This window comes from Taudactylus pleione, unplaced genomic scaffold (assembly GCF_031769625.1).
Source record: "Taudactylus pleione unplaced genomic scaffold, aTauple2 ptg000390l, whole genome shotgun sequence".
NCBI classification, from domain to species: domain Eukaryota; kingdom Metazoa; phylum Chordata; class Amphibia; order Anura; family Myobatrachidae; genus Taudactylus; species Taudactylus pleione.
The window spans coordinates 2,122,560-2,140,927 of NW_028284791.1; the positions used below are offsets into that span (position 1 = coordinate 2,122,560).

An 18,368-nucleotide genomic window follows, 5' to 3' on the forward strand; every position below is an offset into this window, starting at 1 on the left:
GCCCGCAAACAAGCTCCAGCTAAGATTTATCAACGGGTTTGGAGATCTATTTTTCTTGGTGTTCGGCCAGGGGTCTTAAACCTCGGTCCTTTTGCCTCTCCCTGGTTCTCTCCTTCCTGCAGGCGGGTCTGAATTTGTGTCTTTGCCTTTTGTCCCTGAAGGCTCAGGTTTCAGCCACCTTTTTTCAGGTGATTCTCCACGTGCAGCCCCCCCTTCGTTCCTCCGGTGGCTCCATGGGACTTGTATTTAGTTCTTCAGGCTCTGTTGTCTTCTCCTTTGGTGGACATTCGATGACTTATGTGGAAAACGCCGTTCCTTCTGGCCATTGCATCAGCCCGGAGAGTGTCAGACTTGGGCGAGTTGTCGCGTCGCTCTCTGTTGTTTTAGTCTTTCACTCGGACTGGGACATTCTTCGGATGAGCTTAGGCTACCTTCCAAAGGTAGTTTCTTGGTTCCACATCAACCAGATTATTAGTTTTGGCTTTTCTATCACCTGATTCTTCTCCGGATAGGTCTCTTTGGATGTGGTGTGGGCTCTCCGAATCTACGTAGACCGCACTAGGGATCTCCGTAAGTCAGATTCCCTTTTTGTGCTTTATGGATTTCACAATGGGGCTGGCTGGCTACAAAGCAGCCCTTGGCTCGCTGACTGTTTGACCATACGCCGGCAGACCTCCCTGCTCTTGCCGTGGTGATGGCTCATTTCACCAGGTCGGTCGGAACTTCTTGGGCAGCTCACCGGGGGCCTTCGGCGAAGCAGCTTTGCAGGGCAGCTACGTGGTGTCACAATTGGTGTTTGTGATTTACCTGACTCTGGTGATGAACCGGATTCAGCGGAGACCGACTTGACTGGAACTATGAGTAACGTGAATAGCTCTTTTAACATAAGAATTGGATAACAGTGAGAACTGTCTGATGATGAATGACTGGAACTGGAAACTTGAAACGTTGGAGTGGGACCAGAAGGAACCGGACTGGGACCGGCAGGAAGGCTTACTGAGCTGGACGGGGTACCAGTAGATGGGCTTGAAGACGGATGGTAGCACGGAAGCTACTTGGTGCGGCTGGGAAGCCGTGTAGAGACTGATGGTAGCACGGGAGCTACTTGGAGTGGCTAGGGAGTCGTAAGGTGAGTGGTGGTAGCTCGGGAGCTACTTGGTGCGGCTAGTGAGCCGTGAGGTGAACAGTGGTAGCACGGGAGCTACTAGGTGCGGCTGGGTAGCCGTAAGTAGACTGATGGTAGCTCGGAAGCTACTTGGAGTGGCTAGGGAGCCGTGAGGTGAGTGATAGTAGCACAGGAACTACTTGGTGCGGCTAGGGAGCCGTAGATGGTTAGTGGTAGCGAGGAAGCCACTTGTCGCGGCTAGGGAGCCGTAGGAGGTTGGTGGTAGCGAGGAAGCTACTTGTCACGGCTAGGGAGCCGTAGGTGGTTGGTGGTAGCGTGGAAGCTACTGGTTGCAGCTTGGGAGCCGTAGATGGTAGCGTGGAAGTTACTTGTTGCGGCTTGGGAAGCCGAATGGAGATGGCGGTAGCAGGATTGCTGGACACAGCAGGTTTTCAGATAGAACTGGTCTAGGAACCAGCAGGAGCCTGGGATACCCTTGTACTCAGAGGTACAGCTATAGCATAAGCTGTACACCATGGAACGTAACAAGATGTTCAGGCCCAGAATGCTATCAGGGGAGGATATATATACCCTGGGTCTGGCTGCAATTGGTGGATATGGACAGGCGGTCTGGTAGTAGCATTCTGAGTGGTGGAAGGCACAACATGCAGAGGGAGTATTCATCTCTGCAGCATTGAGTCAGAACTACACCTGTGATTCCAATCAGGGCTAGCAATGTTCACAGACAGAGGAGAGTCCAGGTGGCTAATCACTGCGGGAAGAAGAGCAGTCTGCACACACAGAAATGTTACAACCAGCATGATTCAGAGCAGATCTCCCAGGTGAATTACAAACACAGATCCATGGAGCAGCTGGCAGAGGTAAGTCTCAAAGCAAGGTAAAAACTAGCCAGGGTTGTGACACGTGGTCTTCGGTACACACGTTTGTCCAGTTCTATTCCTGCGCCTCTGCAGATGTGGCATTTGGGTTCTCAGTGCAGCTCATGAGTATTAGGGGAATTGCTTTGGGATGTCCCCAGCATTGCCCCTGTGTCCCCTATGGACGAGAAGAAAAGGAGGCGATTTAAAGATGTGTCCACATATATCTATCCTCCATGCACTAAAGTTGCGCCACACAATGCGGCAGCTCTGTGTTCCTCAGTAGCACCAAGCATTTTTTGTGCAACTTTTTACCTTCTATTCGCATCACTGTGTGAATAAGATGCATTTGAAAGCACAAGCAGCTTCTGCTCATTAAAATGGTATGCAGCATGTCTATGTTCTCAATGCGTCTGCGGGTGTATCTGCATGCGAAATGCTACGTTAAAGTGTCAGCGGCTGTCACACTGTAACGTAGTGTTTAGCATGCAGATACACCCGCACTCGCTCACAGAATATAGGCATACTGCATATCATTTTAATCAGTAGTAGCTGCATGTGCGTTCTATTCGCATCACTGTGTGTGAGACTGTTTACCTTTAAATGTCTCTTTTTTTCACAAAGACACTTGGCGCTACAAAGTCACGCCACAGCATAGTGCGACTAGAAGGGCTGTTTAACGCGCAAGGAGGCTAGATGTAGGAGGACACATCTGCATGATCTTACCTCTTTAAATCCATTTCTTCAAGTTCCATAAGGGACGCAGGGTGTCCCCCCTGACGCACCTGGCTTGCGGGTGTTTTCTTTTTCAGGTTCTCCTGTACTTCTCTGCGGTGTGTTTGGATTTGTGTGTGTGCCAGTCTTCCTTCTTTTCTCGCTCCTGCCTTATGCTTGCTAACTAAACTGGCCTGGCTGGGCGCGGGGTATAAGGGAGAAGGAGGCTGGGCTGCTCTGAGATCTGTTATAAAGTGTTTGGTGCCCAGTTCTCCTGTACAGCCCTATACCCCAGCTTTGTCCCATAGTCCCCTATGGAACTCAAAGAAAAGCATTTAACGAGGTTAGAACATAAATCTCCCTTTTCTAACCAAGCCACAGAGGACAAAACCAGAAGAAGAAAAATAGAAATAAACAAAAGCTCCCTGTAAAAAAAATTGACCTGTAGTCACGTCTATAAATTTCCCAACATCGCTGGCATCTTACTGTGGAACACTGAGGACAAATTAAAACTGCTCCTTGATGGTATACTCAGAGCTGTACGCCTAAAACTGGTATCTTTAATTGGTAAAAGCATGCACCGGAGACCATTCTTCTGGTCGGCACAGCTGCTGCACCGTGCCACATCTCCCGGGGTCTGATATGGTAGAATTGGCCTTTGCTTGTAAGGAGCAGGTTTCCCTAACCAAACATAAATGTGATGAATCACAGCAGTGGGCTGGTTGGACAATAGGCCAGTAGCCCCTTTAGGCATAACAGAAGACCATCCAATTTTTTGGCATCCAATGTCTTTCCACTGTAGATCTTAAAAGCCCCAATGAAATCAAAGGAATGATGAGACCTCTCTACCTTCATAGGTTGATTCAGACTTCTGGTACTTACGTTGCCATCATGTCTTAATTTAAATGGAACTGGGAAACCTCAAAATGAAAAGAGGTTGTTTTTTTGTCTATATCAGCAAACCAGAATACATTGCGTTGTTCAGCAATTTCCCCCCTACACAGCAGTTGTACTGGCTGTGTTACTTTTCAAATCGAAGCATTGGAGAAAATCACTTACAGTTCTGCCTCTTAGCAAAATCTTCTCTGGAGGGGCAACTCTCCCGGCAAACTGCAGAAGTTTGGTGTCGAAGTTTAAGCCCCAGTCAGACAGCTCTTTTTGAACGCCGTCGTCCCTGAAAAATAAAGACACAAAGCACTCTTATGTTTACACAGTCCTTGACATTGCAGGAGGCTTCACATGACATACTGGGGTTTTGTGGCTGCACCCCGATAGAGTCTCCTCTTCTATGTCCCCACCCTGCAGGAAGCTCAGTCATTTGCTTACCGATCCTCACAGAACAGAATTGAAAGAAAAAAAAAAAGTGTGAAAACTTTTTCCAAAAACCAAACTGGGTGCATAAAGTCCCCAATGGCTTTCAGAGATAATAGCGCAGTATAACAGTCCTGTTTTCTCTAACATCTTAAAAGTCTACCGGACTTTGGGGACATACTGTACAATGTGTGGGAATGCTCAGAAGTTGGGGTGCAATGCATCTGTCCAAAACGATTACAGGTCTGACCACATACATTTATCCTCCGTGCATTATAAGTCACATTATACAATACGTGACACTGTAACATAGCATTTCACATGCAGAAACAGCTGCAGTTGCAAACAGCATATAGGCATGCCGAATATTTTAATCAGCAGAAGCTGCTTGTACGTCCTATTCACATCCCTTTACTAATTAGACACATTTAAAAGGAAAAAAGTGGCACGGAAAGACACTGCGCTACTGAGTGGAGCCACAGCATGGCGCGACTAGAAGGGCTGTTGAATGCGCAAGAGGCCAGATGTATGAGGACACATCTATCTTTGTACATGAAAATATTGAACTAATAAGAAATCTTGGTAAACTAATACATCAAGGATCAGTTGGCTGACTGACCACTACTCAACCAAAACTTCGTAGCATCCCGCATAGAACGTAGAATGTGACCTTGTGTTGTCAGGAAACCCTTCCTTCTCTAACGTAAACCTGTTGAATTACTGAAGTAATACACCTAGGATCCAACCTCTGCCTAAAGTAACTATGACTGTATCCCAGATTAAGCAGAACTTGGATACCACACTTTAAGCTAAAAGGAGGGCTTAGGGGCCTATTCATCAACACTAAAATAACGTTTTTAAGGACATTTTCCTTAAATAACGTTATTTTGGTATTCATGTAGCCACTTAGCATAGGAGATATCTGTGATATCTCCTGTGCTAAGTTCCCCTGCGTTAATTTCCACACTCCCCATACATTAGTACATTATTATGGGGATGTGGAAATTGTGGTATTCATCAAATTCCGAAAATTATCAATTTTCGGAATTTGATGCAGTTACTATTCGCCACTGTGAGGTGGCGAATAGCAGAATCGACTTACCTGTATCCGCGTGTGCAGGTCCTCCGGCGCTCTGCTCCGTCCTCAGGCTCCGGAGGCTGGTCTGTCATGTGTGCTCCCCAGCAGAGCACAAGAAAGTTTAGATTAAAAAAAAAAAATTTTTTTTTTTTTTCTCTAATCTGTCATTTGGTCAGCTGGGAAATCACATGACAGACCAGCAGGACGGAGCCGGAGGCTGCTGCGCGGACAGGTAAGTCGGGGGGGGGGGGGAGGTGAGCGGAGGGGGGGGGTGCACAAACTTAACGCAGGCAGTGCTGCGCATGCGCTGGTTTTACAGATGTAACAGTAGGCAGGGAAAGTATCTATTTCCCGAAAAGCTGTCATCGCAAAAATGACAGCTTTTCGGAATAGATACTTATGGAGAGGTGGAATGATGAATTCCACCTATAATTAGCTAGAACTCCATGAGAGTTCTAAAGCTAATTATCTCCAGATAATTTTTATGTTTAATGAATAGGCCCCTAAGTCAGAAAAACATGAAAAACAATATTTAAAGGATCTGTAAGACTCCATAGCTCGTCTAGCCTCCTCATTGTAGACATTGCAAAAAATTTGAGGGTTTGGTTAAGTTTTAAAGACTAGATTTGAATCCCAAAGGGCGACTAGAGGACTGTATGGAGTTTGCAAATGCATCTCTCCATGCAGGAACATCTGTATCCAGTGCCAGATTAATGTCCACATGGGCCTGGAGCTGAAATTTATGATGGGCCTATTGTATGCCGCTGAAGGGGGTGGGACAAGTGCCGTAGCAGTGTGACTGGTAATGTGGGGCCATGACCAGTGCGGTGTGGTTGTGGTTTACATAGGGGTGTGGCCAGTGCAGCATTCTCCCAGGACGCTCCGGGCAGTGCTGCATTTTCAGGTGCCGGTGGCCTCAGTACCTCTACGCAACGGCATGACGTTACGAACTTAAGAGGCACGGGGCTGGCACAAGGTGCTCCGGAGTTAGCCCTGCTATGCCGCTGACTGTGCATGTGTAGGCCAGCACTCCTGTGCAAAGTATAGTGCTATAGCGTCTGGTGCCCTCCTAATTACCTCTGGCTGTGAAGGGCGGGAACCATGTAGCAGTCGAATGGGCGGCACTCTGGATGACTTGTATAAAACACATTAAAATCCATTTAAGTTAACAACATTTCAGAACTTGTATTCATCCTTTCAGTAATCCTGACGAAAGAATAAATACAAGTTCTGAAGCGTTGATAACTTAAACTGAGTTTTAGTGTGTTTTATAAAAGCCGTCCAGAGTGCCGCCCATTTGACTGCTATATATATATGTGTATGTGGGTGTGTACATACATACACACCCACATACACGTAAATTGTGTAGGTACAGGGGCTTGAGGCACACTTAAGGGGACTGAAGCAGGTGTGGTGTAGTATGTTGACAGTCATGAAAATGTCGACATTAGGGTTAGGCTACATGGGGGGGTTAGGCACTAGGGGAAGGTTAGAGTTAGGCTACGGGGGGAGGAGGATAGGGTTAGGCACTAGGGGGAGGTTACAGTTAGACTGCGGGGGGAGGAGGTTAGGGAAAGGCATTATAAGGTAAGGGGTAGGCATTAGGGTTAGTGAGGTCATGACCCAATCCAGAAGCCGTGCTGGAGTCACTGCAGCCATTAGGAGCAGGTCAGTGAGCGCTGGGCCAACAGGGATGATATGTCGACATTCCATCACTATCTACATGAATGTTCGACACGGACAACTTCAACATTATGACCATCTTGACATTCTCCTATTAACATGATGAATGTTTACATATCATTCCACATCCGCTTCAGTCCCCTTAAATGTGTCTGAAACTCCTGTACCATCCCTATTTACCACCATGTGTGTGTATGTATATATACGCACACACGTACGTGCATATATATACACGTGTGTATATATATATATATATATATATATACACACACACATATATTCACACAAGTACGTACATATATACATGTGTGTGTGTGTATATACACATACATATCCACAAACATACATTTACACACATACATATACACACACAAGTACGTACATATATGTATGTGTATATATATATATATATATATATATATACATACACACACACATATATATACACACAGACACAAGTACGTGCATATATACACGTGTGTGTCTGTGTATACACATACATATACACAAACATACATTTACACACATACATATACACACACTCAAGTACGTACATATATGTATATATTAGGGATGTGCAGGCTCGGTTCTACTCGGTTCCGTTCACCGGATCTTATTGGGTTTCAGCTGTCACGAGTTTTGGATAGCCAATAAGATTCGGTAAAAAGAACCGAACGGAACCGAGTAGAACCGAGCCTGCACATCCCTAGTATATATATATATATATATATATATATATATATATATATATACACACACGCATATATATACACACATACACACAGACACAAGTACGTGCATATATACACGTGTGTATATAAACATACATATACACAAACATACATTTACACACATACATACATATATATACACACACAAACAAGTATGTGCATATATATACACATATATAAAGTACATGTGTGTGTATGTATATATATATATATATATATATATATATATATACACATATATACACACACACACACACATATACGTGTGGGTGTATATATATATATATATATATATATATATATATATGTGTAGATACACAAGCTCTTATACCCACCTAATATTATAGATAGATAATAGATAATTACATACATATATAGAGTAGACAGAGGCCAGACATTACACTGACCTGAGTAAAGCTAATCCTGACATGCTTGGCTGAGCTGCCTTCCCTCTTCAACTAGGCGCTTGACACCGCTTTGGAGTAGGATGGTTCAGGAGGCGGAGCCTCAGTATAATGGAGGTGGAGCTTCGGCGGGGCTTCCGAGGTGGGCGGGGCTTCAGCGGCCCACGGGTGGGCGGGGCTTTGTCCTGGCCTGTCGATCCTCCAAGAGGAGGGGAACGGGTGGGGACCGGGGAGGTCAGAATGGGCTAAGCTCTATTTATGACAGCCATTAGGTGAGAGAGCTGGCTGAGCTGTTCCTTAGTGTTGACAGGAAAGAAAAAACTTTTTTTTCCTGCCTGCACTGCAGTCGGTGTGGGCCTATTTTCAATGGGAGGCCTGGAGCTGTAGCTCCACCCGCCCCATTGTTAATCCGGCCCTGTCTGTATCAGTAAAATTGAGAACTGAAAATTTTACCTAAAACACTAAGAACCTCATTCAGAGTCGGTCGTGAGTGCCGATGCGCTCGCAGTCGTCTCGATGGTTGGTCCTGCGCACGCGCAGCGGCCGCACTGCGCTTTCGCAAGCCCCGGAGTGAGAGAGAAAATCTCTCGCTTCGATGTTGATCGACAGCTCGCCCCGTTTTGTAGACGGGGCGGGGGGGTGGTTTCACAAATGGAGGCGTTCCCATGCGAACGCCTGCCGTTTTGTGAGCAGCCGCACTGACATCAATGATGTCAGTGGGGAGCTTCCTGCTCAAACAGAGCAGGAAGCTCCCTGGGGCTTACGAGTGCCAAGACCCAACCTTAGGGTCTCGTCGTAAGCCCCGATGGTCGCAATGGTGATGACCATCGCGACCATCACCCTGGTCGCTAGCTTAGCTAACAACCAGGAGGCCGCACTTGAATAATGAAGCGGCCGCCCTCATTCAGAGCGAGCGGTCGCTTCCTGCGACCGCCTCTGAATGAGGTCCTAAGTGCCAACCCCTCTGGCTGAGTGACAGGAAGATGAGGTAGGGAAGTTTCTCTTCCTGCACCAGTCTCGCTAATCAATGATGATAAAACGCTTCGGACATAACTGCCTTGGAGGAATATCTGTGATAACGGTCTTCTTGGCCAAACTAGTGTCACCAGACTTTGGAACTTTGTACCCTAGTCATCACGGGTAGACACATTGCCATCAGAGGGAACAGGTAAATTAAATGAAAATTAAAAAACCTAGGACCATTTTGAGCATTAATGGGCAGACAGTACCTATTTTTCTATGTGGGTTTTGGTTTGCTTATTAAGGCATAGGGCAGGGTACACATTAGAACGACGGCCAATTGTGCAGATGGTCAGGCGATTTCCCGTCGCCCCGGACCGTCACAGATTGGCTGTACACACTGCACGATTTAATGAACGACAGAGCGATACCTAGTTCCATCCTTCAATAAGATGCATAGCCGTACACATGATATCGTTTGATTGAAGTGCATTCGGATGACGTCCGCAGAAGCGTCAAATTGTGCATACACAGACAATATGCACGATTTTTCTTTCTGATACGGCAAATCGTGCCACTATCGCTCTAATGTGTACCAGGCCTTAAGCAGGAGTGAAATCTTAGCCCCAATTAGTCCCTCCCCTTCGATGATCTGTACATCAGGCATGTGCTCAACAAAATTGAACCATTTCCATTCTAAATCCTGTAAACCCAAGCCAAGGCTAAGATCTGTCTAAGAGTCCCCACTCGCAACATACAGATATGTCCTCATACTGTATATGTAGCATCAATACGCCACACGGTGCAAGACATTCAGCGTGACAGAGTTGCTCCGCGATTTGTAGTTTCTTCTTTTTCTTTAAAATTTGTTTTTTATTTGCATCTCAGATGCAGTGACACACTCAGGGTCTCATTCAGACCCGCTCGCAAGTGGGTCGACGTTGGGCTCTGCGCATGTGCAAGCCCCGGAGCGAGAGAGAAATTTTCTCGCTCCGGGGCTCACTACAAAAGGGACGGCTGTCGATGGTGATCGACAGCTCGCCCCGTTTTGCAGGCGTGGCGGGGGGGGGGGGTGGCTTCACAAACGCAGGCGTTCCCAAACGAACACCTGCCGTTTGTGGGCGGCCCCACTGACATCACCAGGCAAACCGCCGCTACGGGTTTCGTACCAAATGGGGCATGATGTCGAGTGACAGCACGCCCCCTTTGGTGGGCGGGCCGGGGGCGTGGCTGCCCAGACAGAGGTGTTCCCATGGGAACACCTGCCATCTGGGGCCGGCCCCACTGACATCACAAGTGATGTCAGTGGGAGAGCTTCCGGCTCTGTTAGAGCCGGAAGCTCTCTGGGGCTTGTGGCAGACGAGACCCTACCACAAGGGCCTCGCCGCAAGCCCCGATGGACGCGATGGTCTTGACAATCGCGACCATCAACCTGGCCGCTCGCTAAAGCTGTGGGTGGTCACCCACAGCCTAGCGAGCGGCCAGGAGGCCGGCTCTTTTTAGAGATGCGGCCGCCCTCATTCAGAGCGAGCTGCTCGCATTTTGCGAGCGGCTCTGAATGAGGGCCTCAGTGTACTAGAGACGCTGGGCTGCAACTTAATCCGCACAAGAATTAGTTTTAAAACCGGTACAAAGTCGCACATCAAGCTCAATGTAAGTTTGTGTGGAACAAAGCTGCGGCATCATAGCATAGTATAGACTCATTCGCACAAAGATGTACAAATGTCGTACATCAAACTGATCGGTGTTATCTAGCAATGTAGTTGTGTCACTTCCAGTTCTCTTTATGCGAATAAGACGCACATGTTGAGCGAGAGGCCGCAGGCTACACACTTGCTGATAGGTGGGCAGAGAAAGTTGCTCCCCAGCCGCTCCGATTGTGGATTACACACAATCATAGCAGTGCGTTACCTTATAGAAAGTCTGATGGGAATTATGCAAGTTGTGCATTCCCCAGCACACTATCGGTATAGTGTTCTGTCTCCCTGCAGTAACACAGGAGAATGGCTCTACATCAGCTTGTTATAAGCAGGTGACTGAAACAGCGGGGTATAATGGGGGGGTGCAGGGGTAGCTCTCATCAGTCAGTGGTACGCAAGTACAAAGTGACCTGGGCATACACCACCCTTCCTGCATACTACAAGGTGATCTCTCCTCTGCTGCCCCGCACAGCACAGGGGAAGGGACCAGCGGTCGCACAGACACTTCCAGCACATCTTCAAGGGCCCCTAGAATCATGGGGCCATAGGCAGCTGGCTAGCGTGCCCGTATGTTAAGACAGCGCTGATTATTCTATTGGCCAAAGATGATAATAATAATACTTTGTCATTGACAACACAAATGATGCCAAAGAAAAACCAAACAGCACTATACCACATAATTAAACAGGCAGCAATTACATTAATATTTAAACAGAATTAGCCAATCAACAATTTAAATCAAACATTTAGCACACGCACAGCAGTTGGAAAGAAACTATTATGCGAGTGCGCACAGCTCTGAAATGCCTGTTAGATATCAGTTCTCAAAAAGATCATGGATAGGATGGCTGGGATCTGCTAGAATAGATTTCCACAGCAGCCTTTTTTCATATATCTCCTGAGTGTGTGGTAGCACAACTTCTATAATTCTACTAGCCGTCCCCAGAGCCGGCCCTAACCAATTTGGTGCCCTAGGCAAGATTTTGGTGCCCCCTAGCAGATAATCCCACCACACTACACTCTGCAGACACTCTCCCCCACCTCTTCATACATACTCTTCCTTGCTTTAGGAGTCTGGCAGAGGACATAAAATTGTGATCTCTCTTCTCTGCACACAGCACGCACACTGATCCAGTTGCTGCCCATCTCACAGCACCCCTGGCCTCATCCAGCACCCCACATCCAGAATAGCTCCCCTGGCCTCATTATGCAACTCTTATCCAGCTGTCAGCACCCCTCATTCATATAATGCAGAGAGCGTCACAGTGAGGGTCATATAATGCAGAGTGCGTCACAGTGAGGTCATATAATGCAGAGTGCGTCACAGTGAGGACATATAATGCAGAGTGCGTCACAGTGAGGACATATAATGCAGAGTGCGTCACAGTGAGGACATATAATGCAGAGTGCGTCACAGTGAGGACATATAATGCAGAGTGCGTCACAGTGAGGACATATAATGCAGAATGCGTCACAGTGAGGACATATAATGCAGAGTGCGTCACAGTGAGGACATATAATGCAGAGTGCGTCACAGTGAGGACATATAATGCAGAGTGCGTCACAGTGAGGACATATAATGCAGAGTGCGTCACAGTGAGGACATATAATGCAGAGTGCGTCACAGTGAGGACATATAATGCAGAGTGCGTCACAGTGAGGACATATAATGCAGAGTGCGTCACAGTGAGGACATAATGCAGAGTGCGTCACAATGAGGGACATATAATGCAGAGTGCGTCACAATGAGGGACATATAATGCAGAGTGTGTCACAATGAGGGCCATATAATGCAGTGTGTGTCACAATGAGGGCCATATAATGCAGTGTGTGTCACAGTGAGGGCCATATAATGCAGTGTGTGTCACAATGAGGGACATATAATGCAGAGTGTGTCACAGTGAGGGACATATAATGCAGAGTGCGTCACAGTGAGGACATATAATGCAGAGTGTGTCACAATGAGGGACATATAGTGCAGAGTGTGTCACAATGAGGGACATATAATGCAGTGTGTGTCACAATGAGGGACATATAATGCAGTGTGTGTCACAGTGAGGGCCATATAGTGCAAAGTGTGTCACAATGAGGGACATATAATGCAGTGTGTGTCACAATGAGGGACATATAATGCAGTGTGTGTCACAGTGAGGGCCATATAATGCAGTGTGTGTCACAATGAGGGACATATAATGCAGAGTGTGTCACAGTGAGGGACATATAATGCAGAGTGCGTCACAGTGAGTGACATATAATGCAGAGTGTGTCACAGTGAGGGACATATAGTGCAGTGTGTGTCACAGTGAGGGACATATAATGCAGAGTGTGTCACAGTGAGGGACATATAGTGCAGAGAGTGCAGCAGTGAGGGACATATAGTGCAGTGTGTGTCACAGTGAGTGACATATAATGCAGAGTGCGTCACAGTGAGGACATATAATGCAGAGCGCGTCACAGTGAGGACATATAATGCAGAGTGCGTCACAGTGAGGACATATAATGCAGAGTGCGTCACAGTGAGGACATATAATGCAGAGTGCGTCACAGTGAGGACATATAATGCAGAGTGCGTCACAGTGAGGGACATATAGTGCAGAGAGTGCAGCAGTGAGCACCATAAAACACAGAACAGTGATCAGTGGCCCACATATAACTTATAACACAGATAATATAAATACACCCCTTACACACATATACATAAAATGAATACACCTCCCCCCCCCCCCCCCACAAATACACACTACATTAATCCACCATGACCACCCCCCTAGATGATACTGGCACTTACCTGTCCTGGAAGAAGTTGTGTGGTCCCTGCTGGGACTGTGCTCCATGGCACCGGATAGGAGAGGAAGAGCCTGTGAGATAACAGAGAAGAGACTGGAGAGGAAGGGGCGGGGACCCGGGCTTAGGGGGTGGGGTCTCAGGTAGGGAAAGCAGTGTGCATGTAGAACAGGGGATGGAGACCCGAGGTTAGGAGGCGTGGTCTCGGGCAGGGAAACGAGTGGCCATGTATGTAGTATAGACAGGAGGGGAGGGGATGGTCTCAGGCATAGTGACAGCCCTGGTCAGAGCGAGCGAGGATAAGAAGGAGCCACAGTCAGACTGCCCGAGGCCAGCCGCAGCACAGAGTACTGTAATAATGAGCCAGTGTGTGCGACTCATCATTACTGCGGCTGCAGGCCCCTTCACTGTCGCGGGACCCAGTGCATTGCACCTGCTAACAGTACTGAGCCGCTGGATGCCCCTTAGGCATTCCAAATTCCCTAGGCATTTGCCTAGAATGCCTAGGGCCGGCTCAGGCCGTCCCAACGCCCTACGCTCAGCCACAGTACAATTCCTGTACCTGCCAACAATCCCATAAGTCAAGATACTTTCCACAATGCTAGGATAAAACTTTAGAAGGGTCCCCCTACTCACACACGCTAATCTTAAGTGACGCAAAAAAAAAAAAAAGAAGCAAGTGTTGATGTGCTTATTTAGCCAAGAAGGCTGAGTTCAGGGACCATGTCAAGGTATCCGAAATAAAAAACACCAGCAATTTAAAAGACGACACTACCTCGATGGTCAGACCACAAACAGGGGCCTTTATAGGAGCATTTCGTGTCCTGAAATCGACGATCATTTCCTTTGTTTTTATTGTGTTTAGTAGTAGGCAGTTTCCACTGCTCCACTTTCACATTCCAGCCACCTCAGCTCTATAGGAAAGCTCATCCCCGGTATTTATTAGACCAACGACAGTGATGCCGTCTGCAAATTTAACGACCTTAACAGACCGGGACTGAGAGGCACAATCATGGGTGAACAATTAATACAGAGCTGGGCTCAAGATACACCCCTGCGGGACTCCAACATTCAGCACCAACTCCTTGGAACTGGATTTCCCCATCTTGCAGATGAAGGTAAAACAACTGATATAAAAAAATAAAAGAAGAAAACTGTTGCTATAGGCAGCATAGTGCAGAGGCACTAAATTCCTGGGGCATTAAAGAGAACGGAGCATCCTGTAAGGTGGGCATAGAGATGTCGAGGGGTTACAAAATGTGCAACAGCAATTATAAGGGGGTTACTTTTAAGTAAGTCACCCTGCCATTTAAACCAGCTGCACTTCTTAGCCCCATGTGTCCTTCGTAGTGAAGAGGTTAAAAGGAACCCGTGGGAGAATATAAGAGGCTAAAACGCCCCACTTTAATATACAATCACCCAAATAATAGAGTATATAATGCAGTATTGGGAGGAAGGTAACACCAGACTGGATTAATCTTTATCTTCAAGTACGTACCAAGACATACAGGTACAAATAGAGCCCTTGTAATGCACTGTAATATGACCTTAAAAGGACAGCTAGGCAATCTACCTCCTGACTAGTATAAATCAGACATTATGTGGCATGAAAAACAAGGTATTAATAATCTGAGCGCTTCACGTGTAAGAAGGAAATGCTTCAACAGGTTATAAAGATGTATACCCACAATACACCCAAATTAGAACAGAAAAAATACACAGATAAACCTTGCGCAGAACCTTCAATGGGGGTAATTATTAAATGGTTTGTTATAATGAAACCACCATAGAAAATCACTTTATAAAAATTTCCCACAACAAATGTTCTTGAAGCAATATGTTCAATATTAAATAATTTTCATGCTTCTAAATCCTCTTCTTCAGAGTGTATCGGTCTGCCCAAAAAGTCACAAATGTCACTCGCTGATTTCTTCATATACACTGTGGTATCTCTTTGTTCCTCAATGAAAAAAAATATGAGATATGGTAAGAACTTACCCTTGTTATCTCTATTTCTACGAAGTCCATAGGGTTCCACAGGATACCTTGGGGTATAGGTGTGACGTCAGTCGCAGGGCACCAAAGAGTTAAGCTTTCAGCCTCCCAGGATGCACTAGGTCCCCCTCCTATACCCCGCCCCCAGGCCAAGGCACCTCAGTTAGTTACCAAGCCATAGGCCGGAGGAGGAGAAGGAAGAGAGAGAACAAAGATCTGGACACATACAAGAATCACATTCTCACCAGAGGGAGACGGAAAACCGGTGACCAGAGCAAAGCCCATCTGCAGCACAGGTGCGACAGGGCGGGAGTCCTGTGGAACCCTATGGACTTCGTAGAAATAGAGATAACAAGGGTAAGTTCTTACCATATCTCATATTTTCTACTTCAGGGTCCATAGGGTATCCACAGGATACCTTGGGGATGTCCCAAAGCAGTATCCTTTAAGGGTGGGGACGCTCCTGTGCAGAAAGGAGAATCCGCCGCCCGAAGGAAGCATCCTGAGAGGCGAAGGTGTCAAACCTGTAATACCTCACGAAGGTATGGACAGAAGACCACGTAGCAGCCTTGCAGATCTGAACTGCCGAGGCACCACGTCAAGCTGCCCACGAAGGACCCACAGACCTAGTGGAATGAGCCTTCAGAGAAGGAGGAACCGGTAGGCCTTCATGAAGATAAGCTTCAGAAATAGCCATACGGATCCAGGCTGCCAAAGTTTGCTTTGAAGCAGGCCAACCCTTTTTACAGAAGCCATAGAGGACAACAAAGCGTCCGACTTCCTAAACAAAGAAGTGCGGTCCACATAAGTCCTTAAGGCCCGCACAACATCCAAAGAGGCCTCACCCACGGAAAGACCCGGTGAGTTAAAGGCCGGAACAACTATTTCCTCGTTAACATGAAACTGGGAAACAACTTTGGGAAGAAACTTGGGCCGAGTGCGGAGCACTGCCCTGTTCCCATGAAAAACCAAGAAAGGGGGTCTACAAGAAAGAGCCCCTAACTCAGAAACACGTCTGGCTGAAGCAACGGCCAGAAGGAAAACAGTCTTAGCTGTTAGCCATTTAATATCCACTGAGCCCAGTGGTTCAAACGGCGGTCCTTGGAGAGCCCTCAGGACCACAGCCAAATCCCAAGGCGCCACAGGTGGAACAAAGGGCGGCTGAATACGGAGAACACCTTGCATAAAGGTGCGCACATCCGGGATTGTAGCAATCCTACGGTGAAACCAGACAGATAGGGCCGAAACCTGTACCTTCAAAGAAACAAGGCGAAGCCCATGATCTAGTCCCGCTTGCAGGAAGGCGAGAATCCGAGACAGACGAAACTCCCGCGGTGCATAACCTCTCGGTCGACACCACTGGAAGAACATATGCCACACGCGATGGTATATCCTCGCGGAAGACGGTTTCCGAGCTCGTAACATGGTACGCACCACAGAGCTGGAAAACCCCCGGGACCTCAGCATGGCCGTCTCAATAGCCACGCCGCCAAAGACAGCCGAGTCAGGTCCGGGTGAAGACAAGGACCCTGAGACAGAATGTCCGGTCGTAGCGGCAACCGCAGAGGACTGTCCACGGACAGACCCTGAAGGTCTGAGAACCAGTGCCGTCTGGGCCACGCGGGAGCTATCAACAGGAGCATCCCTCCTTCCTGTTTGAATTTCCGGACTACCCGTGGAAGAAGGGAGACCGGAGGGAACAGGTATGTGAACCTGAACGTCCACCGGACGGACAGAGCATCCACCAGAGACGCCCCTTCGTCTCTTGTGCGAGACCCGTATACCGGCAACTTGTTGTTGTGCCGGGACGCCATGAGGTCGATTTCTGGAAGACCCCACCTGTCCACCAGTAGTTGAAAAACGTCCGGGTGCAGGGACCATTCCCCTGGATGAACGTCCTGGCGACTTAGAAAGTCCGCCTGCCAATTTAGCACTCCCGGGATGAAGACCGCTGATATGGCCGGAAGATTGCGCTCCGCCCAAACCAGGATCCGAGAGACCTCTACGAGAGCCTCCCGACTGCGAGTTCCTCTTTGCCTGTTTATGTAGGCCACGGTGGTAGCATTGTCCGACTGGACCTGCACCGGGTGACCCTGGAGAAACCGCTGTGCCTGCAGGAGAGCATTGAAGACCGCACGGAGTTCCAAGATATTTATTGGAAGCTCCGCTTCTGTCGGCGTCCACCTGCCCTGGAACAAGTGTGGACCCGAAACTGCTCCCCAGCCCCGAAGACTGGCGTCCGTTGTCAACAGGACCCAATTTGGAACCCAGAACGGACGTCCCTTGTTGAGGTGGGTCGTCTTTAACCACCACGCAAGGGACAGGCGAACCTCCGGGGTGAGCACAATCGTCTGGAACTTCAGAGACTGAGGCAGCCCGTTCCACTTGGACAGGATCAGGTGCTGCAGAGGTCTGGAGTGAAACAGGGCGTATTCCACCATGTCGAACACCGACACCATGGAGCCCAGTAACCTCATCGCCGAGTGTAAGGACACCCGGCGGCTGTGCAGACAACTGCGCACCCTTGACTGTAAAGCAGAGATCTTGTCCTCCGTCACGAAGATCCTTTGCTGTCCCGAGTTCAATAAGGCTCCAAGATGCAGAATCCTCAGAGACGGGATTAGAGTGGACTTCTGCCAGTTGATTAGCCAGCCGTGCCGTTGCAGCAGTGCAATGGTCAGGTCCAAGTGGTGTAACAGGAGCTCTGGAGATCCTGTCACCAATAACAGGTCGTCCAAGTACGGCAACATGCGGACTCCTTGCAGCCGCAGAGAAGCCGCCATGACCGTCATCACCTTGGTGAAACACGTGGTGCTGTCGCCAGGCCAAAAGGTAACGCCCGAAACTGGAAATGGTCGCTGCGGTTGCAAACCGAAAGAACTCTTGATGGCGCAAAAGAATAGGGACATGCAGGTAAGCGTCCTGTATGTCCAATGACACCATGTAGTCCCCAGGTTCCAGCGCCAGAATGATGGACCGTAGGGTCTCCATCCGAAACTTCGGGACCCGCAAAGACTTGTTGAGT

The 18,368-nt window shown here is 48.0% G+C and overlaps 1 protein-coding gene across 2 annotated transcripts in view; it reads right to left on the bottom strand.

Moving 5' to 3' along the window:
* LOC148507642 (piwi-like protein 1) overlaps positions 1-18,368 on the bottom strand; it is a 104,558-nt gene that overhangs the window by 18,750 nt on the left and 67,440 nt on the right. For both annotated transcript variants that reach the window (XM_088445843.1, XM_088445844.1), the window contains exon 12: positions 3,757-3,871. In XM_088445843.1, coding sequence (XP_088301969.1) covers positions 3,757-3,871 — 115 coding nt within the window. The remainder of the gene's footprint in view (positions 1-3,756; positions 3,872-18,368) is intronic.